The following is a 27070-nucleotide window of genomic DNA, read 5'->3' as shown; positions in this document are numbered from 1 at the left end:
CAAGAAATATATTTCAGTGTCATCATAAATACGTCGTTCTACTCTCATTTTTACCCCTTTTCTATATTTCCACTGAAAAGTTGCATAAAGGGAGTGGGGATTAGCCTCCTTAAGATTGCTCTGATGAAGCACTCATCAATAGAAATCGAAAAATGACGTTCTAAAATAAATTTTTCTATCTTTTGATCCATCTCCAATTCAAAAACTCTAACGAGCCTTACCCCTCACAAGTACCACCATACATAATGCTTTTGGCAATAGATTGCTGAAAATCTTGCGCTTGAAAGAAAATTGACTCATCTTCCTCTTCTCGAAAAACAAAATCTGCTATAAAACACATTTACATGAAAATTGAAGGCAAATAGAAAAAAGATGTTGAATTTTTCTTTGTATCTTCGGTGATGACAAAATACAATATGTACAATGACATGAAAAATCATAATATGTACAATGACCTACAAAACTCAAATTGTATATGGAAAGAAATCAAAACATGAACTAACTGTAGAGTGATGTAGCAATTTGAGCATAATTTTTGAAATGCATAAGTAGCTTTAGTTCCACGAATCAAAACCTTCTTACAAAACAATTATGATGGTGCAAATGCTAAAACTTGAGGGCTGCTACTCCTCAATACCTACAACAGAAATAAGGTCCACAAGCTTGACTTTTCCAAATATAGGTTCAAAAATTACAAGATATTTTAATTTTGTAATAGCTCTTGAATAGACTGAATATGACCGATGACCAATCATGCTGATCAATGATTGATGCAAATGAGCTAAAAATAGAAATAAACGATACGCTTTCGCTTTTTTTTCAAAGCATGTATCTTAAGAAGGATATGAAGTTAAAAAAGGAGAAAAATGAAGATAAAAAGCTTGCCTATGTACATTGATAGCATCCATATACTGACAATTCTTCTCCCAACAGCTCCATCAACATTCCAAAACCAAAAGGGTATCATAGAAGCATAAAAAATTTCATCCCCACAGCTGGTAGAAATAAAGAATAAATAATACCAAAATTTGTTCCCAATTGAATATTCAGCATTTGATTCGCCTATTTCCTTTAGTATTTGATTTTGCCGAGTTTGTTTATCTTCCTTTTTCTCTTGACAAGATCCGTGATCAGGTTCGCTATTTTTGCATGACTCCGATCCAGCTTCTGAGTTACGTCTAGGATTGATCCGTATTCCAAAAAAAGTCTGCAACTCCGCCACCGTAGCCGGATCATGCAAATATGTCAAAGCCTCCTTGAGATATTTCATCTAGAAAAAAAAATCATACGCTAATTTACTTTAGACAAAAAAAGAGCGAAAAAGAAGCGAATTACGACGGAATGCAAATATCCATCAAGATGATTGCATAACACTGCTTTATATAGCCACGGGTGGGAATTGCCAGCTCTATAAGTTAAAAACATATTTTAAGAAGAAGACTTTCTATTAAAGATAAAATGAATTTTTAAATCATAAGAGAAATGAGGACTAAGCCTCAATTGAACAGTGCAGCTTTTATTTTATAAAATTAGCACTGCAATAAAGCACTGATCATAAAGCTTTCACTATTCTAAAATTTATAGCAATAACTAATTTAAAACAAACGTCCTAGGATCGTCAAACTATTCACGATTTGTATATGCAATTGTTTTAGATTAATGCCGGTAGTTTCATGATTGAGGGAAGGGTTCTATCTCCATTACCTGATAGAACCTGACTTATGCTAAGCATGTCGGTTTAAATAGCTTCAAACCTGACAGATAAATTCAACTACCGTATAACCAAAAGCATGATATGGCCGACAAAGATGCTGAAGAAAATAAATTTTCTCAAGTGAGGGGCGGCTCAAATTTCACCCTTTTTTAATCATCGTAAACATTAGCAACGAAAAATAAAAATACAAAAATATAAAGTGCTTTGTTTGTTGACAACCTTTTACTAGATGTCAGTTGTTTCAGAACCCTTGGAATCGGCTCGGAAAACCACATATGGAGAATTCATTAATTAAATTTCCCTAAACGCACCAAAAAATTGCAAATGTAATGACGACAAAAATTCCTCAAAAAAAAATCACCATTATGGGATAAATCTAAAATGAAATTTTTGCTGCTTACAACCAAAGATTCACACAACTTGTGTAGGTAAAACAATGATAAAAAAAAAGAATGAAAAATGATGTCAGGTATTGCTATAAAAAATGACAGCATTATGCATTGATGGACAAATAAATGACCTTGTGCTGAAACCAGTCGAAATTTGACAGTAAACTAACGAGAAATACGAGATTATGAAAATTATTCCTATTCTCTTCTATTGAGTTAGGTAGAAATGTACGTTTTTGACCCTTTTTCAAAAATGTTATATTCGATTGATGAAAATGCTACACAATAATGTTGATATCTCCAACTGATGTAGAATTTAGAGACAGTGGGAGATATTCACAGAGTTCTCGACAAAGTTTAATCTTTCAATAAAATTTATTTTCAAAAAGCAAAGTTTTTTTAAAGTAAAGGTCGAAATCCAAACTTAAAGCGAATGTAATTTATTGCTTCGCAGATGTTTTAGGCATTTGTAGACGACAGGCTATATCGCATCAAAGTTTCAACCGTGTAGCCATTCCCGGCCATCTAGGCCACTATTTCCTTCTTTCTTCTCCCTTCATAATTTTAGAGTTTTTTTTTTGCATGAGTAACAATAATGTGTCATGTTTTGTTCCTTCCATTGTCAGCAGGGCGCTGGAACATCGTGAAAAGTTATTTATAGGCTCATTTTAAAGGAAATTGCTATATTTACATGCTTTTTATGCAGCAAAACATAATATTAAAATAAACCGCAAATTTTTGACAAAAAACTAGATCTTCCTATACAAGATATCGCAACAAACGTATCTTCTGACAAGAGGCGATATAACAGACGTATCTTTTGAAAATTGCTTCTCTGGGGCATAACGTATTATTTGAGTGATTCCGCTACCCGACTCCCCTTGGTTTGTTTTTTACTATATTATAAAAAAGGAAAGACCGGAGGCTTTTTCGTATGTAACGTATAATTAATAGAACAAATTACGTTCAAACATCGAATGATAGAGCGTCAACTGTCTTAAGGCCGTGATTAAGTGAACTGATGGAACTCGAAAATCCTATGTTAAAATCGAAAATTTACATTTTAAAAGTATTCATTGGCGGAAAGATACCGCTCTTAATATCAGGCCATAGCTTCTTGAAGATGCTACAAAGTGTTTGCTAGGATTTTGCTCTACTTCCTCTAATTGCTTAGAAATCTTAGAAAATGTCTGCTCTTTTTCACAAGTTTACTCTATGAAGGATATTACTTTTAGAACAAAATCGGTACTATCATGAGCAGAAGACAATAACCTGTAAGATGATTGCAACCATTTTCCGATGTAAATCTTGTTTACGAGCAATCCCAAAGAATATTTTCCCTTCTGTCTCTCAAATCTCTAGAAACCGTCGATTGTCAAAAACCCTAAAATAGCCCTTATTCATTGGCGGAAATAGCAGGTAAATTATACCAGCTTGTCAATCTGGTTTCTAGGGGTGTTATTGGCGATCTGAAACGATTCTTTCCGGCAACCGACTTGTAAAAATTTCAGGTAGCTGAAAATATTCTATGGGATTGCTCGTAAACAAGATTTACATCGGAAAATGGTTGCAATCATCTTACAGGTTATTGTCTTCTGCTCATGATAGTACCGATTTTGTTCTAAAAGCAATATCCTTCATAGAGTACACTTGTGAAAAAGAGCGAGACATTTTCTAAGATTTCTAAGCAATTAGAGGAAGTAGAGCAAAATCCTAGCAAACACTTTGTAGCATCTTCAAGAAGCTATGGCCTGATATTAAGAGCGGTATCTTTCCGCCAATGAATACTTTTAAAATGTAAATTTTCGATTTTAACATAGGATTTTCGAGTTCCATCAGTTCACTTAATCACGGCCTTAAGACAGTTGACGCTCTATCATTCGATGTTTGAACGTAATTTGTTCTATTAATTATACGTTACATACGAAAAAGCCTCCGGTCTTTCCTTTTTTATAATATAGTAAAAAACAAACCAAGGGGAGTCGGGTAGCGGAATCACTCAAATAATACGTTATGCCCCAGAGAAGCAATTTTCAAAAGATACGTCTGTTATATCGCCTCTTGTCAGAAGATACGTTTGTTGCGATATCTTGTATAGGAAGATCTAGTTTTTTGTCAAAAATTTGCGGTTTATTTTAATAGTATGTTTTGCTGCATAAAAAGCATGTAAATATAGCAATTTCCTTTAAAATGAGCCTATAAATAACTTTTCACGATGTTCCAGCGCCCTGCTGACAATGGAAGAAACAAAACAGGACACATTAATGTTACCCATGCAAAAAAAACTCTAAAATTATGAAGGAAGAAGAAAGAAGGAAATAGTGGCCTAGATGGGCGGGAATGGCTACACGGTTGAAAATTTGATGCGATATAGCCTGTAGTCTACAAATGCCTAAAACATCTGCGAAGCAATAAATTTCATTCGCTTTGGATTTCATGCTTTACTTAAAAAAAAAACTTTGCTTTTTGAAAATAATTTTTATTGAAAGATTAAACTTTGTCGAGAACTCTGTGAATATCTCCCACTGTCTCTAAATTCTACATCAGTTGGAGATATCAACATTTTTGTGTAGCATTTTCATCAATCGAATATAACATTTTTGAAAAAGGGTCAAAAACGTACATTTCTACCTAACTCAATAGAAGAGAATAGGAATAATTTTCATAATCTCGTATTTCTCGTTAGTTTACTGTCAAATTTCGACTGGTTTCAGCACAAGGTCATTTATTTGTCCATCAATGCATAATGCTGTCATTTTTTATAGCAATACCTGACATCATTTTTCATTCTTTTTTTTTATCATTGTTTTACCTACACAAGTTGTGTGAATCTTTGGTTGTAAGCAGCAAAAATTTAATTTTAGATTTTCCCAAAAAGGTGATTTTTTTTGCGGAATTTTTGTCGTCATATGCAATTTTTTGGTGCGTTTAGGGAAATTTAATTAATGAATTCTCCATATGTGGTTTTCCGAGCCGATTCCAAGGGTTCTGAAACAACTGACATCTAGTAAAAGGTTGTCAACAAACAAAGTACTTTATATTTTTGTATTTTTATTTTTCGTTGCTAATGTTTACGATGATTAAAAAAGGGTGAAATTTGAGCCACCCCTCACTTGAGAAAATGTATTTTTTTCAGCATCTTTGTCGGCCATATCATGCTTTTGGTTATACGGTAGTTGAATTTATCTGTCAGGTTTGAAGCAATTTAAGCCGACATGCTTAGCATAAGTCAGGTTCTATCAGGTAATGGAGATAGAACCCTTCCCTCAATCATGAAACTACCGGCATTAATCTAAAACAATTGCATATACAAATCGTGAATAGTTTGACGATCCTAGGACGTTTGTTTTAAAGTAGTTATTGCTACAAATTTTAGAATAGTGAAAGCTTTTATGATCAGTGCTTTATTGCAGTGCTAATTTTATAAAATAAAAGCTGCACTGTTCAATTGAGGCTTAGTCCTCATTTCTCTTATGATTTAAAAATTCATTTTATCTTTAATAGAAAGTCTTTCTCTTAAAATATGTTTTTAACTTATAGAGCTGGCAATTCCCACCCGTGGCTATATAAAGCAGTGTTATGCAATCATCTTGATGGATATTTGCATTCCGTCGTAAAAAATGACAATTTCCGTTTTTTTTTTTTGTTTTTTTTTTTTTTACAAGCATTCGTGTTGCGAGAAGTAAGATATAACACCAACATTTTCATTTATCTTGTGATGCTAACAAATAGATATTAAATTATATTACAGGCTAAAGACAGACAGCATTTGGGTTTCTGTTCAGTCATACATTAAATAGACATCTAGATAGGTGGTAAAGATCATAAGAAGTTATTTCAAAATAAAACATTATAATATAGGCACTCCATTATTAAAGTACTAGGATGGGCACTGCCTTCAGTGCCCATCCTCTTCCTGAGATCCAAGATTAAAAAGACATCCTCTTAAAATCAAAGATCTTAAAACCAATAGTTATATGGGATACCGCTTTTTATTTTGCTGAGGAATGTTTTACAAAATACTTTGACCTTATTTAACCAGATACGTTGATAAAACTATTACTGCCTATATTCAGAAAATGCTTTTCTCGACGTTAGGCTTTTATCAGATTTCTTTAATACCTTCCAGTTTAACCATTTACCCCCCTCCCTCCCTAACTTAATGCTTGAACATAATTTAAGTTTACAAGCAAAAGTGTTTTGTATGTCAATGGAATTATGACCAGCTGCTAGTTAGAAATATTATTGCTACAAAAATGGATAAAGCTGTCATTGTGAGTCAACTTTCGATTATAGAAAAGCCAGATAACAATATTTAGGCATCATTGTGTATGGGAGAAAGGGCTACCCCCCCCCCCTTCTCCTTTGATTCTTTGTCCTCTTTGATTTTGAAAGAAAATGTTTTGAGGGATAATTTTAGCTTCGGCTCAGTGGAAAACTATCTTCTAGCTATGTTTTAATACATATTTAATTGGTAATTTGGCTAGGTTACATTTTTCTTGCAAACCCGCTATACTTTACCCCCCCCCCCTAACGTGGAAATATACAGCCCAAGTTATTTATATCCTATCTATCTCCCAAGTGTCTCAGTTGTTTCAACCCCATACCTGTAGATCTAAATTCTCGAGTATGTACTGGCTAACAGATAAGCACTGGTTAATCTAAGGCCGGTCTTGGCGTTAATTTAACCGGAAGTGACTTTGAAAACCAATAGATAACAATTTTTTGGGTAAAAGGACAGAATTGGCAATATTCCGAAGGAATCACGTTACAAAAACAGTTCTTACTTAGAATATGCAGAAAATCTGCAGTTAACACATTTGGATGATCGTCCATTGTATTTTACCACCAAAATTCGCTAATACGCCAATGAATATCCAAAATTGTATATTTTCCATGCATTTCCCCATGTTTCAACCTAGTTAGCCGTAAATCGAACCAACGCTGACGAAGTCAGTAAATGGAAAAAAACATGTGAAATGCATAATTTGGGCTATAAACCTGAACATTAGGGGGGGGGGGGTAATTGTAGTCTTTTACTGGTTCCAGTTTTTCGTCACATTTTTCAAGAAAATGGACAGTCTGAAAGGGGTATTTTTACAACACTAAGGAATCATGGACTGCTGAAAGTGAAAATCCAGAGATGAGACGTTTTTATATGTAGTTGTATCCCATATAAGTTGCTATTTTCTGTCATATTAGAAGTCAGTTGAGGAGAACTAGCCATAGAGAAATAAAAAATTAACTCTGACTTATATGATAATGTCAGAGAGACACATGATGTTAAAATAAGATGTGCTCCCTAAGAGGTGTTCCGGGTTCCGCACGTTGCACGAAGCGCAACATGCGGCAAATGTTTTTGGAGGTAGTACTTTTTACGCCGTGGGAGTACTTTTTAGAGACACTAAATAGTACCAATAATTTCGTTAGAGTGGCAACCTTGTTAATAATTCGATCCACGAATATCAAAAGACAAGTGACTAGAATTTCAAACAGGTACTAGCGTTGGTTGATCAATCATTGCACAACACTCCTTAATTTTCTATCAAAAGTTCTTTAATATAGAAGACCAGTTAAAATACATACTAAAAAAAAACTATACAAAATAAAAACCTTGTGACCAGAACCTTACTTCTGAATCTATATATATAAAAATAAGTTGTCTGTCAGTGTGTCTGTCTGTCAGGTGACGTCATGTTTCTGTGTCGACTGACGTCATGAAGTTAGTTGTCGTCATTTTTGCTATGACGGTGACGTCATTAACGGTATTTAAGACATTTGTTCACGGAAAAATGTTTAATTGTAAAATGACTGAAGAACCTACAATGGCAACAGCCGAGGAAGCTGCTCAAAGAATTTATGCCAAAAAACTTGCTGCTGATAGAGAAAGTAAGAAAAGAAAGCGGGCCGGGGAATCACAAGAACAGCAAGAAAACAGGCTTGCGGCTAAAGAATGCAAAACTGCGCAGTTAGATGAAAATCCACCTGGACAGCGAGAGTCAAAACATATCAAAACTGAAAATGATAGCGATGATGATTGGGTTTGGGATTTTGACTTGGATAAGGTCATCAATGCCTACCAGATTTAAGTTAAAAAAACAAAGGTTCGTCAATATGTACTTCATAGTGACGCTGAAAAATAAAGAAGAAAAAGAAAACTGAAAAAAGAAAAAAAGTAAAAAACTAAAAAAAAAACTAAAAAGAAAAAACACTCAAAGAGAAATTACAGACCGGGACACAAATGACGACCGAGACGGAGGGAATATAAGTGACGACCGGGAACCTCAAAGAGAAATTACAGACTGGGACACCCGGACACAAATCACGACCGGGACAAAGGGAATATAAATGACGACCGGGACACAGAGACACAACTACAACGGGGACGCCGGTGGCACAGGCGGGATATATAAATGACGACCGGGACACAGGGATTGTTCGAATAGAAATTACAGACCGGGACACCGGGACACAAATGACGACCGGGACACCGGGACACAGGGAATATAAATGACGACCGGGACACTCAAAGAGAAATTACAAACTGGGACACCGGGACACAAATGACGACCGGGACACAGGGAATATAAATGACGACCGAGACACAGGGACACATCATTTGAATAATGAGGTATAGATCTGAATACGGATTGCTTTTCCCATGGACAATTATATGTTGCATGTTCAAGAGTCAGTAAACCTGACAATTATATGCACAGACAATGGGACAGCGAAGAATGTTGTATATTCGCATGTTTTACGTAGTTAAAAACATATATTTATATCTATCTCTATTCACAGGTGGGACACAGGGACACAACTACAATGGTGCGTAACTAATATGGCGCGTAACGACTTACGCGCGCGGGGGGGCTTGGGGGGGCGCGAAGCGCCCCATCAACTAGGTGTTGGGATGGCGCGAAGCGCCACCCCAACAGCTAGTATAATATAAAAAAGAAATCGTAAAAAAATTACAGGAACTCGTACCCTCAATACTTTTTTATGTCCTCAATTCTTGCTTATCACAAAAGTGTATTTGCGAAATGATCATTTTTCGCTTCATGTTATCACAGAAATAGTCATTATTTGTATTATCAAAACTTGTATAAACAAAAGCTGTTATCATTTTTAAATTCAGCCAACTACGTTCCCGTAAATTTTATCAGACTTGTACCGATAGCTGAAACCTAGTAAAGAGCAAACCCCAGCACATAGTAAACAAAAGTTTGAAAATGCATCTTGAAGAAAGGCGTTTAATGACACAAATCTGCCATTTGCAGCTGATTCAGGAATGTAACTATCCCTTCGATTAGTCTTGATGGTAAAATGTTATTTTGAAAACAAATTTATGGGAATTTCGAAAGTGGCTGAAACTGAAACCTATCAAAAATGCCATGGGAACGAAATAAAAATTCAACATATGAATCACCGTTATGGAAACCCCACAATAAAAACGTACACCTCCCCATCTTGAACAACGAGGAAAGTCATTTTTTTGCATGAAAAGCACTGTAGACGGAAAGTCATTTTTTTTTTGCAGAGAAGTCGTATTTTTTTCTTGCTTTCTTTTTTCGTCACCGTTAGCGAGGCACTGGAAAATCATAGAGAGCTGATTGTTTTTTTTTAGATCCAGCTTGATAATACGATCACAGTGCCATATGACACAGAATATAAAGACCTGGAAGAATGAAGTGTGTTATCATAGTCACCATGGCTCAAAATCCTAAATCTGAGGTTTAGAGTCGGTTACATAAAACTCTCTTGTATATTCCAGCGAAAGACTACTTATATCCTTTGAAATCAGTATTTATTTGCTGCAGGATAATTAGGGGCTTCTCTCATGGCTGGTTCAAGGGGGCGAGTTTGACCCCCCCCCCCACAAAAAAAAAAAGAAAGAAGAAAAAATTTCGACTTGTAAAAATGTAATAAAAATGCATTTAAACAAATTTCTGATATGTTTTTTAAGCTTTGTTTTGTGATTCCACTCGGGAAAAAAATCTTAAGTGCAGCCAAGGTTAAGTGCAGCCGTTCTTTGCTGGGTTGATTTTGTGTTTTCCATGTAGCACTATTTTTTTCAGAGTTCTACCAATTTAACGAAACAATTACGAAACAGTTTATTCGAAACAATGTTGCATAACTGCGAAGCAATAATATTTGTTCATTTAAGTTTCTTCTTTGCTCTTACTTCCACAAGAAAAAATTGGGTTCATGTCGGTTATTGGAAACACATTCAAGAATTACGCTTAGGTTACATCTCAGCAAACCGGTTTCATAGCTACAAAAACAAGTGATAGATGATTGGACTTAGAATGCATTGGACTTGTACAATTTGGGCTATATATTTGAACACTAGGGGGAGGGGGTAGGTTATGTTTCCATAGTTTTGGTTCAAAAGTATTATTTTATCATCATATTTTGCTATATTTTATTAGGACCAACCTAACTTCACTTCTTGGGTGTGCTTCCAATAACCGACAAGCAACAAAAATTATTCGATTAATTAATCTGTCAAAAAGATCCAAGCCATTGAAATCTGCATATAAGAGACCAACGAACACCCACCGCTGTCTGCAGGACACTTACTAAAATTACTGCTAGTGAAGGTTTCAACCACAGGAGATTGTTCCCCTTGCAAATTATATCCGTGGGTGAGCACAATCTTGTGTGAGGACAATAATCAGTGGGTGCTCTTGAAAAAAAAAGTTATTTTAAATGAAAGTAAAGAGTGACATTAAAACTGAACAATATACTTTGTTTAGGTGAGGATGCCATCTTCTTCAACCCACTGCCCTTTATACTTAAGTTTAACGAGGGCTAAACTGAATGCATTTAAGATTTTTTTTAATCAATCGCGTTTCAAACCTTTGAGCTGAAAACTTATTGTTCAAAGCAAATGCGAATAAATGTGCCCTTCAATTCAGGTGGCATTATAGAAACAAGCGCTAAGAGCTCATATGGCACTTTTGACGAGGCAAGAAGAGCTAAGAGCCGAGAGATCATATAATAGATTGATTTAAAAGGAAAATAAGAGGCTTAATGCCGGTCAGGATTTAAAATAAGAGCTCTGAGTCACGATGTCCTTCTAAATATCAAAATTCATTAAGATCCGATCACCCACTCGTATGTTATAAATATCTATTTTTTTCAAATTTTCCTCTCCCTTTAGCCCCCCAGATGGTCGAATCTCGGAAAACGACTTTATCAAGTCAATTTGTGCAGCTCCCAGACACACCTACCAATTTTCATCGTCCTAGCACGTCCAGTAGCACAAAACTCGCCAAGTCCCTTAGCCCTCCCCCCAACTCCCCCAAACACAGCGAATCCAGTACGGCTCCGACAATCACGTATCAAGGACATTTGCTTATTCTACCCACCAAGCTTCATCCCGATTCCTCCAATCCAAGTGTTTTCCAAGATTTCCCCCTCCAACTCCCCCCAATGTCAAAAGATCTGGTCGGGATTTGAAATAAGAGCTCTGAGAAGTGAATTCCTTCTAAATATCAAATTTCATTAAGATCCGAACACCTATTCGCAACATAAAAATACCCCAATTTTCACGTTTTCCAAGAATTCCGGTTTCCCCCTCCAACTCCCCCCAATGTCACAAGATCTGGTCGGAATTTAAAATTAGAGCTTTAAAGCGCAAGATCCTTCTATATATCAAATTTAATTAAGATCTGGTTACCTTTTCGTAAGTTACAAATACCTCAATTTTCAAAATTACCCCCCCCCCCAACTCCACCAAAGAGAGCAGATCCGGTACGGTTATGTCAGTCATGTGTCTTAGACAGGTTTTTATTCTTCCCATCCAGTTTCATCCTGATCTCACCGCTTTAAGTATTTTCTAAGATTTCCGGTTCCCTCCAACTGCCCCCCCAATAACGCTGGATCCGGTTGAGATTTAAAATAAGAGATCTGAGTCACGAGGTCCTTCTAAATACGAAGTTTCATGAAGATCCGATCACTCCTTCGTAAGTTAAAAATACGTCATTTTTTTCTAGTTTTTCAGAAATAACCCCCCCCCCCCAATAGAGCGGATCCGTTCCAATTATGTAAATCACGTATCTAAGACTTCTGCTTATTTTTCCCACCAAGTTTCATCCCGATCCCTCCAATCTAAGCGTTTTCCATGATTTTAGGTTCCCCTACCCCAAACTCCTCCCAATGTCACCAGATCCGGTCGGGCCTTAAAATAAGAGCTCTGAGACACGATATCCTTCTAAATATCAAATTTCCGATTACCCGTTCGTAAGTTAAAAATACCTCATTTTTTCTAATTTTTCAGAATTAACCCCCCCCCCCCAACTACCCCAAAGAGAGCGGATCCGTTCCGGTTATGTCAATCATGTATCTAGGACTTGTGTTTATTTTCCCCACCAAGTTTCATCCCGATCCCTCCACTCTAAGTGTTTTCCAAGTTTTAGGTTTCCCCCTCCCAACTACCCCCCCCATGTCACCAGATCCAGTTGGTATTTAAAATAAGAGCTCTGAGACACCATATCCTTTTAAATATCAAATTTCATTGAGATCCGATCACCCGTTCGTAAGTTAAAAATACCTCATTTTTTCTAATTTTTCAGAATTAACCCCCCCCCCCCACTACCCAAAGAGAGCGGATCCGTTCCGGTTATGTCAATCATGTATCTAGGACTTGTGCTTATTTTTCCCACTAAGTTTCATCCAGATCCCTCCACTCTAAGTGTTTTCCAAGATTTTAGGTTTCCCCCTCCCAACCCCCCCCCCCCCAATGTCACCAGATCCGGTAGGGATTTAAAATAACAGCTCTGAGACACGATATCCTTCCAAACATAAAATTTCATTAAGATCAACCGTTTGTAAGTTAAAAATACTTCAATTTTTTCCAAATTAACGGGCCCCCACTCCCCCCAGATGGTCAAATCGGGAAAACGACTGTTTTTAATTTAATCTGGTCCGGTCCCTAATACGCCTGCCAAATTATATCGTCCTAGCTTACCTGGAATTGCCTAATTTAGCAAAACCGGGACCGACAGACCGACAGAATTTGCGATTGCTATATGTCACTTGGATAATACCAAGAGCCATAAAATTTAAAAACATGGATTTTGTGATAGAGAACTGCAGATTTAAGTATTGAGAAAAAAAAGTCGAACTTTGGTTTAAAGAGCGGAGAGTCAAGGGGGCATCAGCACTTTCCATGCATATGAACTTTTTTTTATTGTTTAAGTTTTAGTATTACATTTTACTTTCATTAATTTAAAACAAAACCTTTTCAAGACAAGACATTTTAAAAGAAAAGTTTAGAGCCATACTAAAACCTAAGTCGAGCAGAAATTAGGTCCTAATTTATTCAAACTTACAACAAACTGAAATTTCTATCAATGAATAAACGAAACACATAATGAACAAAAATAAAATTAATATTCATGTCAAACATACAAATATCAAATGCTGTTATAGGCGAATAAATGAATCCTAAAATGACAAAATATTAGAATGAATCACCAAGCAAAACTTATAAGAATAGAAATTGCCACAAACACAAGCAGGGCTACCGCCCCCTAAACCTTCTGAAGGTTATTTTGTCATTTGCGCTTCACAGAAAATAATTCTTATTGCAAGCAATTTAGGTCTTGTTTGTCGTGACGTCAACAACGACACAGCAGGAAAAAAAAATAATAGAATCAATCCAATAAAGTTTTACAAATAAAATTTTACACTCCTCTCCCCATAAAACTCTATAACAGCTTAAGAGTATTTTCCTCTTTATTGAAAAAAAATACTCATTTTAATCAGTGGAGCTTTATTTTTCAAAATACCGACAACGAAATGATAATAATAAGTAAAATAATCGCAAAAATCAAGATGAATGGAAAAAAGTAACGGAAGTAGATAAATTATTTAATATATCCGGTTTGGTTTTTATATTTGTGTGATTTTTATAATTAATGTTTCCCTAGAAAAGGGTAAGTTTCCTGAACAGCTTGAAGTTACAGAAGTGAACACCATGCGACTTTTATCCTCAAAATGTTTATATGATACTTTTGCTGATGGCACAGCATTAGAAATATGCGCAAAGTCTGTTAATGAAATAGTGTTAAAACAAAATTAAGCGTTGAGAAGGCTTGAAGTTTTATGACGTATAATTTACTTTACATCAACGCAAATAACACATTCCCATGACCTTCTGCAGGACAGGAACAACTGTTGATGCTAGTAGTCTTGCTATACTATCTGGGAAGCTCATTGATCAAGCGAATTACCTACGATACTTAGAGTTTTCCAGTGATTCTAATTCGTCATGGAGGCATCATAGTGGTTTTATTTCTTTCAAAATTGCCAGAAGAACTGGAGTGAATAGAAAGCATTTTTGCCAAAGCGAATCCTACCAATAATATTACCTACGGTACTTAGAGTTTTCCAGTGATTCTAATCCGTCATGGAGGCATCATACTGGTGTTATTTCTTTCAAAATTGCCAGAAGAACTGGAGTGAATAGAAAGCATTTTTGCCAAAGCGAATCCTACCAATAATATTACCTACGGTACTTAGAGTTTTCCAGTGATTCTAACCGTCATGGAGGCATCATACTGGTGTTATTTCTTTCAAAATTGCCAGAAGAACTGGAGTGAATAGAAAGCATTTTTGCCAAAGCAAATCCTACTAATGATATATCATTCAATTATTCACCCATATATCTCGTATTGCTGAATACGAGATAATCACAGGATTGTTGGCCCCAGCTCCCAATTACACTTCCTGGCTGAAGGGCCATGAAACGGATATCAGCACCGCCGGTTTGGACCTTAAGGGTCAAGTGCCGTCTCACTTACTTACTTTTACTTTTTAATGCTGAATATCTGAAGGTGTAATTTTGACGACATTTCGAAAGAGTACAAATTCTGCAAAACAAAGCAGCGTGGAAGGGTAATGGGAATGTTAAAGAAGTGACAAATGTAAATATAGAAGGGATGCATGTACTTGTTTTAAGTCTTCGAGTTTGTTTGGTGTTGGTGAATCTTGTGATTATTAACTTTGGTTTTCTTTTTCCGGTGTACAAGTAATCGCGCTCAAAGTAGTTTTTTGAATTTCTACCGTGCTATAAGTGATGTACATGCTTACGAAATTAGGTTTAGTGATAATTTGGCAGTTGAGCATAGGCACAATACAAGGTACAGATTTAGATTGCAGTTTCTGAAGCTTTTGTGTGGAAACCGTTGCTGATGAGCGTCATGGCGGCTGAACATCATTAAGAGAAAAGTAAAAGAGTAATTGTTATGATAGGTAATTTGATTGTAAGGAAAGGGGCAGAAGACTATTTTGATAGTTGATGTGCATAGTTTGATATAATAGAGGTTAGGAGGGAGACGGGGTGGCAGGGGAGAAAGGTGGTGGGATAGCAGAGAAGTAGGTTGTGTTATGGGTGTTATACGCAAATAATATTGTCGAGTCTGGTTTGTTGTTTTACTGTTTTTTCCTCTTTTTCATTTTTATTTTTTTTTATTACTATTTATTATTATAATAAATGATTACAAATTATAATTTAATTACCCAAGCATATCATAAGTGTAGTGCTTGTAAATAGCAAAAACTATTTTTCTGTTTGTGAATAATGATACCAGAACCTATTAAATCCTGTAAAATTTTGGCGTTTTTGATTTTTCAACGTTATAATTATAAAAGAGTAATCATTTCGAATATACCGTGTTTTCACTGAAGCATAAAACACACTATGGCATTTACAGCGTTAAGGTGGAAGTGACCTTACTCCTGTTTGAAGCCTTACTACAACTAAAAAAAAATAAGCGAAATACAATATTTTATAAAAACTAATTTCACCAATATATCTTTTTCTTTCTGTTATGGAAAATTAGGGAACAGTTTGACAGTTTTCCAAGACACTAGGACAATGCGCTTGAGTTCAGGACAATCAATGCGTTTTTGGGATCACTGTAACTAAGCACCAAACTCTCGGTTGGGTTAAATAAAAATCAAACAAAGCTAAATATGCTGGAGCTGCCAAAGAAGCAAATCGTTTAGAAAATAAAGCTAGCAATACCAAATGAACCTTTTCCTGGATAAAATACGGGGAAATAACAACTAAATACAAAAAAAGAGAGAATTATACAGACAAACAAACATAACGATGCTGAATCATTGGATGATAAGAAGTATATTGATCTACTAACTACAGCAGCCATCAATCATCACGCAACGGAAAGCAAACATTTCAAATAAACAGACCATCTGAGTCATCAGCGGAACTTATCCTCCAAATGGGACAAAAGATAAAGCACAAATGGAACTTTTTTGATAAGAGTATGTTCTTTTTAGGAAAAATTCCTTATAATATCTAATTTCTCTCTATTATTACTTTTTCTATCCACAAAGAAAATTGTTTTGTAATTGAATGCATGGGAATTATAACTACTTCACTCCCTTAATTATTTTGTGCTTCCATAACCTGAATATAAAGATTTTACTAATGAAATCCCCCTTTCCGTCCTCCCTGACCTTTTTTTATTCCATTAATATATTTTGTTTCAGCCCTGATTTTATCTTTCTTTCAGCTCCAGTTTTATTTAAATGGTAACAAGGGCAAGCAACAAACGTGAAAGATGTGTGCCAACCCCTCCTGCAATCGAGTCGCCTCATATTAAATCCATCTTTTTTTCAAGGCTAATTTTTTCTTTTAATTTGAATCCGATATGCACTTAAATACTAATAAAAACAACTCTCATCAAAAATCGGAAAAGCTCTGTGCACAACCCTCCTACAATCTAGACACCCCTATTTTTTTCTCAATTGAGCCCAATATAAGCTTCGCTTCCACTCGCTTTTTTAACAAATACATTATGAAAGTTTCTTTTTTTTACATTAACCAAATAATAAAAATAGCTAACTGTAGAGTTTATCCTATTTGGGACCAATAAGAGTCAAGAAAGATCCAGAGCAAGCCGAAAGACAGCAAAAGAAGTCGGACGGAATTAGAGAAGGCTAGAGGAGACTAAAGAACGTGGCAAAAGGACTATGAAACTCGGAAAAGCCCAAGAAAAGTTGGAGGGGACCAAAAACGCTGGAAAAGAACTAGAAGTCGTAAGTTAGTAAATGAAGTTAAAAACGGCAAAGGAAAATGGGTGGGACTAAAGGAGAGTGGAGGAGACCACAAACCTCGAGGAACGACGAAACGCGGGATAGCCTAATTGAACCTGGGAAGAATAATATAAAAAAGTAAAAAAAGGACTAGAGATGCTCAAAATGCCAGGAAAGGATATCAGAAGGCAGTAAATAAAGTCGAATGGAACGAAAAGAGGCTAGAGAAGATAGAAAACATCGGAAGAGAACCATGAAAGTCAGAATAACCTAAAAGCAACTGGAAGAGACAAAGCATGTCAGGAAAGGACTAGAGGAAGTCAGAAGGCAGTAAAGAAAGTCGGATGGAACTTAATGGGTAAATTAGACCAAGGAAATCGGAAAAGGACTATGGAATCCGAGATAGCCTAAGCAATAATGGAAGGAAAGTTAGAAAGACTTAGATCAAGTCGGAGGGAATTAAAGAAAGTATTGAAGGAATTAAAGAATTAAATTAAAGGAAGAGATCAAGAACGTTAAAAAAGAACTTTGAAAATCATAACAGCCTGAAAGGAGTTGGGCAAGACTAAAAACGTTGGAAAAGGACTAGATCAACTGCGTCAGGCAGTAAAGGAGGTCAAAAGACAGTAAAGGGAGTGGATTGGGACTAAATCAGAGTGGTGGAGACCAAGATCCTTGGAAAAGGACTATGACGATGGGAATAGCTTCATAGAACTGGGAAGGAATTACAAAAAGTTTGCAATGAATTCAACAACTCGAAGCCAGTATATGGAAGAAAAGCTAATGAGACAACAAGAGGGTAGGGGACACCAAGAACATCAGAAAAAGGACAATCAGAGTATGAATAGCCTAAAAACAGCTGGATGAGAGCAAAACCTTTGGAAAATAGATAGAAATTTTTGATAGTCAGAAAATGAATCCAGACAAAGGAAGTCGGTTGGGACTAAATGAGGCTGGAAGAGACAAAGTATGTCAAAAGAATACTATGCAAACCTGAATAGTCTAAGAAAAGTTGTAAGGCTCTAAAAAAGTAAAAAGGAATAGATCAACCTAGAAATCTGTAAAGAAAGTCAGATGGCAGTAAAATAAATCAGATGGGACTAAATGAGGCTGGAGGAGAAACAGAATACTGAAAGATGACAACAAAAATCAGGATAGCCTAGGGGAAATTGGAGCAAAATAAAACTCAGAAAGGATAAGAGCAAGTGGAAGGCTAGCAAAGGAAGTCAGATGGTACTAAAGAAGGCTAGAAGAAATAAAGAATGTTGAGACAGGATTGTGAAAGCTAGAACAGTCAAAGGAAAGTAGTAAGCCTCTAACAAAGTCACAAAGGAATGACAGAACTTGAAAGCCTGTAAAGAAAATCAGAACGCAGTAAAAGAAACTGGAAAGACCTGACGGAGCCTGGAGGAGACGAAGAACATTGAAAAAGGAAGATGAAAGTTTGGACAGTCAAAGGAAAGTTGAAAGACAGCAAAGAAACTTGGATGGGACTAGAGCAGGATGAAAGAAACCAGGGCTATGAAAATTAGATTAGCCTAAGGAAAGTTGAAAAATTCTAAAACAGTCAGAAAGGAATAGTTCAAGCGGGAAGATGGCAAATGGAGTCTGCTGGAACTGAAGGAGGGAGGAAAAGACCAAGAAGGCCAGAAAAAGGCTATGAAAGTATGGAAAGACTAAGTCGAAGTTGGAAGAAAATAAAAAGAACACCAGAAAAGGACAAGAGCATCTTGGAAGAGAAAAAAAGGAAGCAGGAAGGCAATAAATGAAGTCCGATAGGACTGAAGGACCTGGAGGCGACCAAAACATTGGACAAGACCTTTGAAGGCTGGAATAGCCTAATCGAACTTCCAAGGAACTAAAATTGATAAAAAAGACTAGATTAAGTCAGACGGCATAAGGGAAGACAAAAAGTACTGAAAAAATTCTTTAAAAATTTTTTATTGGATATGTTTGGGGAAAAAAGGGGATAGGAGGCTAGGTGCCCTCTAATCAGTTTTGACTCTTAAAAAGTGAACCAGAACTTCTGATTTCCAAACAAACGAGCCTCCTATGAAGTTTATACAAGCATGCCTTCCATTAAAACCATATATGCCCCCAGGACATAACTTTAACTGCCTGCCTCTTGGCTCCAGGGGGTTGTGCCAACCATGGAGGTATTGGTATTGGACTATTTTTAACAAAATGGCTATTTCAGAAATTTTATAAAACACACTTGGGGAAAAGGGATGTGGGGGCTAATTGCTCTCTGATCACTTTTGACTCTTAAAAAAGGGCACCAGACCTTCAAATTTCTAATTGAATGAGCTAAAGTCTATACAGCCACCCCTCTATATGAATTGCCTCGGGAAAAAAATAATAAACAAGTAATAAAACATACTGGAGGCAATGCTATATTGCTCCCTCTGGATTTCACTTAAAAAAAAAAGATAAACAACCCAAAGTGCACTTTTGGTGTCATAATGCACTTTATGATTACCTTATTAAGTTGTCTTTATAAAAAACAATCAAACATAAAAAATAATTTATGTGAGCCCATAGTATGCTCTCTATGACGTCTATGTGTCTGGCCCAGCCTTTGCATCCCAGAAGTGTCACCCAAATTGCACTTTTAGGGTGCCATATAACACATTATGATGGGTTTATCTCAACTCATTTTTATAAAAAGCTTGAGATACAAAAATCAGTTTTTTAGTTTTTAATTAACTCCTGCTACTTCAAGCCAAATTAGCTGAACACTTTGAAAACTATAGGTTCTATCACTATCTTAGCTCTATGACGTATCTACCTTAGTTCTACTGCCCTAGCAATGATGCATGGATGGATAATAGATAGACATATCTATTAACAAATGAACTATCCTCCTTTTTAAACAATCCTAATAAGGGGTGGAATTAATGCCAGGTTTGCTTCTCACTCAATTGGACTACCTGTCTTGGCTTTTTTTACAATTATTCATGACTTGATGCCCACAACTATTCGATTTTAACCGAAAAATCAACAGAATTTTGAATTAAAATGGAACAGCTCTGGACATCAAGTCATGGCTAATTGTAGAAAAAGCCAAGACAGATATTCCTATTGAATGAGAAGCAAACCTGGGACTAATTTTCCTGTTATTAGGAGTGTATAGAAATGAGGTTGGAAAACACTTGGAAAATTATGGGTCCTATCATTGGTATCATTATCTCTATCGCTTACCTATCTTGGTTCTACTGCCCTAGCAATGACGCATGGACAGATAATAGATAGACATATCTAATAACAAATGAACCAACCTCCTTTATATACAATCCTAAAAAGAGGGAGGGGGAGGAATTAATGCCATATTTGCTTCTCAATCAATTGGACTATCTGTCTTGGCTTTTTCTACAATTAGCCATGACTTGATACCCACAACTATTCCATCTTAATTCAAAAATTGCTTTTTGAATTTAAATGGAATAGTTGTGAGCATCAAATCACGTCTAATTGTAGAAAAGCCAAGACAGATAGTCCAATTGAGTGAGAAGCAAACCTGGCATTAACTCTCCCCTTATTAGGATTGTATAAAAAGGTTAGTTCATTTGTTAATAGATATGTCTATCTATTATCTGTCCATGCATCATTGATAGGACATTAGAACTAAGGTAGATAGTCATAGAGCTAAGATAGTGATAGAGCCTACAGTTTTCCAAGTGTTTGATTAATTTGGCTTGGGTAAATGGTGGAAGTATGCAGGTGCCTCTCTTATTGTACCTATACATGGTTTCTTATCTTTTAGCAAGACATGCTTCCTAGAGTCTCAGGCAGGTTGACCAAGAATTTGAAATTGACACAGGACCATTAGGTTGCCTGGAATGAGAGGTAAACAATGGATGCTTAACTATGGTCTTAGGTAGGTTGAACCAAGAATTTAGAATTGAAACATGACCATTGATTTTGTCAAGAATCAGAGGCAAACAAGTATCTAAAGTCAAAATGGGGTCATTCTGCAATGAGCGTCAGGTAAAGCAATAGATTCAATTTATAAACTTAGACATTTGCTAGAATAATAAAAAAGATAATTTAATGTTAGTTGAACAACAAGTTGACTGAAATTGCAAAGAAGAATAAGAGTCCAGAGCCTACAAGGGTCTCCTATCTGCCTTGAATTTTATGTGAACTTGCAAATATAAGCTATAATTGTGAAATTGCAATCATAAGCTAAGACAGTTGGGCTCACAAAAAATTCAACTGGCTGTGCTTGTGTCAAAACTATTTATTTTTAAATTAAAATGGAATGGTTGTGGGCATCAAGTCATGGCTAATTGTAGAAAAAGCCAAGACAGATAGTTCAATTGAGTCAGAAGCAAACCTGGCATTAATTCTCCCCTTATTAGGATTGTATAAAAAAGGAGTTTAGTTCATTTGTTAATAGATATATCTATCTATTATTCATCCATGCATCATTGCTAGGGCAATAGAACCAAGGTAGATAGTCATAGAGCTAAGATAGTGATAGAACCTGTAGTTTTCCAAATGTTTGATTAATTTAGCTTGGGTGAGCCCTTGAATTGTTCTTTATGAAGTTCCAGCACCCCAAAGCAAAAGGAAAAAAAGAGTCCAAGCAAAAAAGTGATTTTTTCTTCTTCTTCAAGGAGGAGGTTGTAATTTTTCTGGATAAGGTATTGATAATGGTGATTCAAAATATTCACTTTTTGATTTTCTATAATGCCATTTCTAAATTGCATGTAACTGAATAATCCAATGCATGGGACTGTTGGAATAGTGCATAATTCAACAGCAAGATTTAGTCTCAAGGGATGAGTACAGGAGTTGATTGAAATGGTAGGGAGATAGGTGCTTAATATTTGCAGTGAAGCTGGAAAAATAAAAGACAACTTTATATTAAATTCACCAACTACCACTGGAAAGCTTGTTTACAGTACAATACTGTTGTCTGCAGCAACTTCTTACTGACAATTTTAGTAAAAGCCAAACGCCAGCAATTAGTTTTAAGTTTGTTTGATGTGAGTCTGTTGTTTATTATGTATTGCATTCTGTTTTGAAATTAATCATGAAATTCTCTACTAAATAGCAACTTTTCTTCACTCCTGCTTGAAGAAAAATATACTATTGAAGGATTAGGGCAGGCACATACTACCTTTACTTTTTTGGCAGGTTTGGGATAGTTTATATAACTGACCTCAAAAGAAGGTGGATATACCACTTGTAACCTTTTCTTGTGCTCTTTGCAAATATAATAATCCCTCTGCTTAGAAATTCAATTCAATTGGGGATAAAGTATAATGAAGCTCTAGTTGAAATGTAATAGCTATAATTATTGAGCATATAATGAAGTAAAAATTGTTAATTTAAACCCTTCTATATAGCCAAAAATGACAGAAAAAGGGATCACCTTTGAGGGTTTGCAATGAACTTAAAATTGGACTTCCAAGAAAAGCAATTATTATATTTGGAAAGAGCATAAAAGAGGTATCCAGCAGTATGTTCACTTAGGTGTACATGAGTAATGTCAACTGTCCCAAATTTACCTTTTTTCATTGTCTAATATATGATAATATCTGAAATCAGGTTTTTAAACATCTTGAAAACATATCTAGGCTTATATTATTCATAAGCATTCAAAGATCCCTTTCTCCTGAAGGATATCCATGCCTCCTGACTCTCTGATTGTAGACCCCACTTGGCCCCCACCAAGGGGTATATATACACTACTAGTATTAGTATATCTAAATACTGTTGGTAATCTTTTGCTCCACTCCTTCTCCCTCTAGAGGGCCCTGAAATTTGCCTACATGACAGGTCTATAGGCCTAGGCCTACCTATTGTATGCTAAAATGTGTGATAGAGCACTCCTTATATCCTACTTACCAATAAATCTTGTGGATTTACTTGACTCTGTGATGTGTTTTGGGGGGAAGACGTATTGATAATAAAGTTTTAGGGAGGAAGCACCCACCTCCACTCTTTCTCCCTCTAGAGGGCCCTGAAATTTGCCTATATGACAGGTCTATACCTATTGAAATTTTGACAGAACAACATTTTACCTTAATTTTCAGTTACTAGTTGCTTTTTCTCTGCCTTTAGTTCTGAAAATGCAATTCCTGTTATTTGAGTAGAATTTTGAGCCATATCAATGTTTTTTTTTCAAAATTCAGGAAATGTATTTGGATATCTTTAAAACCTTATAAAACCAAATTGAGCAAAGTTATGAAGCTGAAAGCAATTTTTTGTGCTTCAATTAAGCAGAGGACCTATTTTGCAAGGTTTCACTTTTATAACGCACATATTTTTAAAGGTCATCAAAGGTCAAGGCCCTCTAGAGGGAGAAGGAGTGGAGGTAATCACTTCAAAATACCTTCCCGGGATATACTTTAGTCTGTAGATTCATCCATGAAAGTTTCATTTTTTTTAACCTAAACCCTTTCTGAGATAGCAAGAAGTCAATTAACTAGAATTTTACCATATATATATATATATATATATATATATATATATATATATATATATATATATATATATATATATATATATATATATATATATATATATATATATATATATATATATATATATATATATATATATATATATATATATATATATATATATATATATATATATATATAGCCTATATAGGCCTATATATATATATATATATATATATATATATATATATATATATATATATGCATATATATACATATACATAAGATGTATAGAGGTGAGTTAAAGTTCATTTCAAATGCAAATGGATGTAAAACTTGGATTCAGATGCAATTATGACTATAGAGATAAGTTTATTTCTTAGAAACATGGAGTCTTTTGATATGAACATCAACCCTTTGGTAATGCATCCCACCCATCAAAAAAAACTGGAGCTAGCCTATGCCAATGGATATATGCAAAAGTATGCTAATAAAGTTAATGCAGGATCACTAAATGTTAGAACCCAGGAATTATAACAATGCTTAGCCTACCTTATGAATTGGTGATAGATCATGCATAAAGCTTGCCAGGCGAGTCTTGAATTCCTTGAGACCTGTTGCTATTGTGTTTTCCAAGTCAGCCAAAAAAAGCCTACCTTAGGCTATTGTCTTTTCTCATCATAAAAAAGCAGCAGAATAAACTTTCAAATGCTTTGCGCTAGACGTAACCTAAACCTACGTCCTTTTTTCGCGACAATCTGAATTGCCGATCGAAAAGTTGACTCGTCAAACGCGTTTTTCGCAACAAGTGGGATTCTTGAAAATCCCTTTTCCCGACAACCTAACAATTCAGATTCTTGATGGGTTCCTCAATTTCACAAACCAAATCGGGAAGTTGTTTGTAAGCTGGGATTGGAAATTTCAGAGCGGAAGTTTTAAGTAAAAGAGACAGGAAATCATCACCTCTTGCCGCTACGTGGGTGGATCTGATGGAAGCCAAACATTTTTTAAAGCAAGTATAAAGAAGACCTTCAAATAGGTGGTTGAGAATTGAAGTGGTAGGCTACTGAAAGTCATGAAATTATTGGAAATATGAGTTCTCTATAATTGACATATGACAATTTTGACCATCAGTTCATTTATAGATAAATCATGAGTTCATTGACAGAGCACTCATATTTTCATAATCACTGGTTTACCACCTTTCAGGCGTAGATTCCAAAAATCAGAATTTGAAGGCTGTAAAATAAGGTTATATAAAATAATAATTCTAAGCTGACAAATAGAATCCTGTCCACGCAAAAGTAAGTTTTATTTTTTTTTTTCAGTTTAGGCCTATCTGGATAAATGTTGGGTAATATCCTGCCATTTGAATCACATAGGCCCAAAGACATTCTTAGGACAGGTCAAGAGTTTGGACTATGGCAGTAACCTTTAAAGGGAGACTCCAAGACATGTCTTGATACTTTGTAATCTTTGTTACAACATTTTGATGCTCTAGCATGGACTTTAACTTGAAAATTTGGGACCCACAGATAAAACTTTGTTGAGGCAAGACCCTAGTGGTCATATAGCATTGTTAATCCAATTACTATTGTAACTAGATGCTCCAAAATGTGTTGCATCTTCAGCAGAACTCCTTACATTTCAGCTCTACCCTACAGGGCTATGGATAAATTTTCCGTTTAAACTCTTTTTTTAGCTGCTTTTTGATATCTTAAAAAGGGGTTTGGCCAGGGGAATGAAACTATCATTAATGAGTACAAGACCAAAAATAGGTAAAATTCCAGTTGAGCAAATTCCAAATTCCAGTTGAACTTCTCACTATCTTGGAAAGGTATTAGGTAAGAAAAATGAAACTTTCAGTAATAAATCCAGGGCTAAAAAAATGCTCTGGGAAGGTGCTACCAAGCTTCTATGTTAACCCTTTTCTGGTTTCTAAGTCTTAGAAATTCGCCTACTCAACAGGTCTATACCTAGTCTATTGAAATTCTGACAAAACAACATTTTACCTGAATTTTCAACTATCGGTTTCTTTTACTCTGGCTTTAGTTTTGAAGATATAATTCCTTTTATTTGAGTAGAATTTTAAGCCGCATCAATGGTTTTTTCAAAATTTAGGAAATGTATTTGCATATCTTGAAAACATTGTAAGAGGAAAGTTATGAGGCTGAAGCTAGTTTTGTTGCACTTCATGTAAGCAGAAGATCTATACAGCAACTATGACTTAAGTTTTTTTTCAATTTTTTTTTTTAAATAATTGTTGTTCTCTTGTCACATTTGTGTTCCATGGTAAGTGGTTGGCACTCTGCGTTGGGAATTCTTTGTCCAAGGGACACAGGTTCAATTCCTTGCATTGCCAGTTTTTTTGGTTTTCACCTGCTATTTTTCATCTTAATTAAATGGAATCCCTGCTGGAGCTTTGTTGACACCTGCCTTAAAATAATTTGTCTAAATAAAGTATACTGTTTATGGAAGAGTAGTGAAAATGGCTGTAAATCCAATATTTCAATATTTTTTTTTTTAATTGTTGTTTTACTCTGGTCATATTGGTGTTCCTGGTTAAGTGGATAGCACTCTCAGTTAGAAATCCTTTGACCACAGGGTACAAGTTTGATTCCTGGCATTGCCAGTTTGTTGGGTTCGGAATAGTGGTCAGTGTTGTTACACATTAATATCAGGCAGATTTAAACCAACTTTAAGATAGTTATGGTAAAATATCAACAGTATTCATTATTGTCTCCGCTATGCCTTCCTTTTTTCTTTTTAGTAGATTTGATATTTCCTAAAGTTAGAAGCATCCTCTTGAACCTCATCTTGCAGAAAAGTAACTTCAGGTGAAAGTAAATTTTTCTCAGTAATGACCTTTGCTCCCATATCAGTATGAAATACCAATAGCTAAAGCCTTTGATTTTTTGCTTTTGGTGCATCATTTAACATCAAACTGTATGGATCTCAGCACAATTCACAATAGCATGATTAATATAGCATATTTTTTCTGCTATTGGGTTATATGCTCAATACCACTTTCAGCGAAAACCTAGTGATATTTTTGAAGAGCTGAAGGCAAACTCTTTTTGAAATCCTGAAATTGTCCTGACCTTAGCTACAAAATTGTAAAATTAGATTTTCAGTCGGTAACCAAGCATTTCTTCTAAGTCTAGATGGAACAATGTTCTGTATCCAATAAGATATATGCCCAGACTTGGATTCTGCTACTCAAGCTACATTGTCAAATACAGTCATACAATTTCCTCTAGAAAATCCAATTTCGAAATTTGTTTCTTTTGCAGTCCGATTTCGCAATAGTGAAAGAAAAACAATATTTCTCAAAATATTTGAAACATTAGCCAATAAATACGATAAAAAACTAGCCTTTTAAAGTCAACCAGCTTTTGTGGCCTCAGTGCGCTTCATAAAAAAAACGTTCTTATCAAAATGAAGTCCAAAGTCGTGACTTATAGCAAAAAATAACTAATAGA

General features: G+C 35.4%; 1 protein-coding gene across 1 annotated transcript in view; it reads right to left on the bottom strand.

The window, feature by feature from the left end:
* The window catches only part of LOC136029145 (sphingosine-1-phosphate phosphatase 2-like), a gene marked incomplete at its 3' end in the record, with an annotated part of 45598 nt that extends 21269 nt beyond the window's left edge, over positions 1 to 24329 (bottom strand). The window contains 2 exon segments of the mRNA XM_065707237.1: positions 886 to 1270; positions 24141 to 24329. Of these exon segments, the coding sequence (XP_065563309.1) occupies positions 886 to 1270; positions 24141 to 24167 (412 nt within the window).
* Between the last annotated feature and the right edge of the window lie 2741 nt (positions 24330 to 27070).

This window comes from Artemia franciscana, chromosome 7 (assembly GCF_032884065.1).
Source record: "Artemia franciscana chromosome 7, ASM3288406v1, whole genome shotgun sequence".
Taxonomy (NCBI): Eukaryota; Metazoa; Arthropoda; class Branchiopoda; order Anostraca; family Artemiidae; genus Artemia; species Artemia franciscana.
This window is presented reverse-complemented; position numbering and strand designations above follow the sequence as displayed.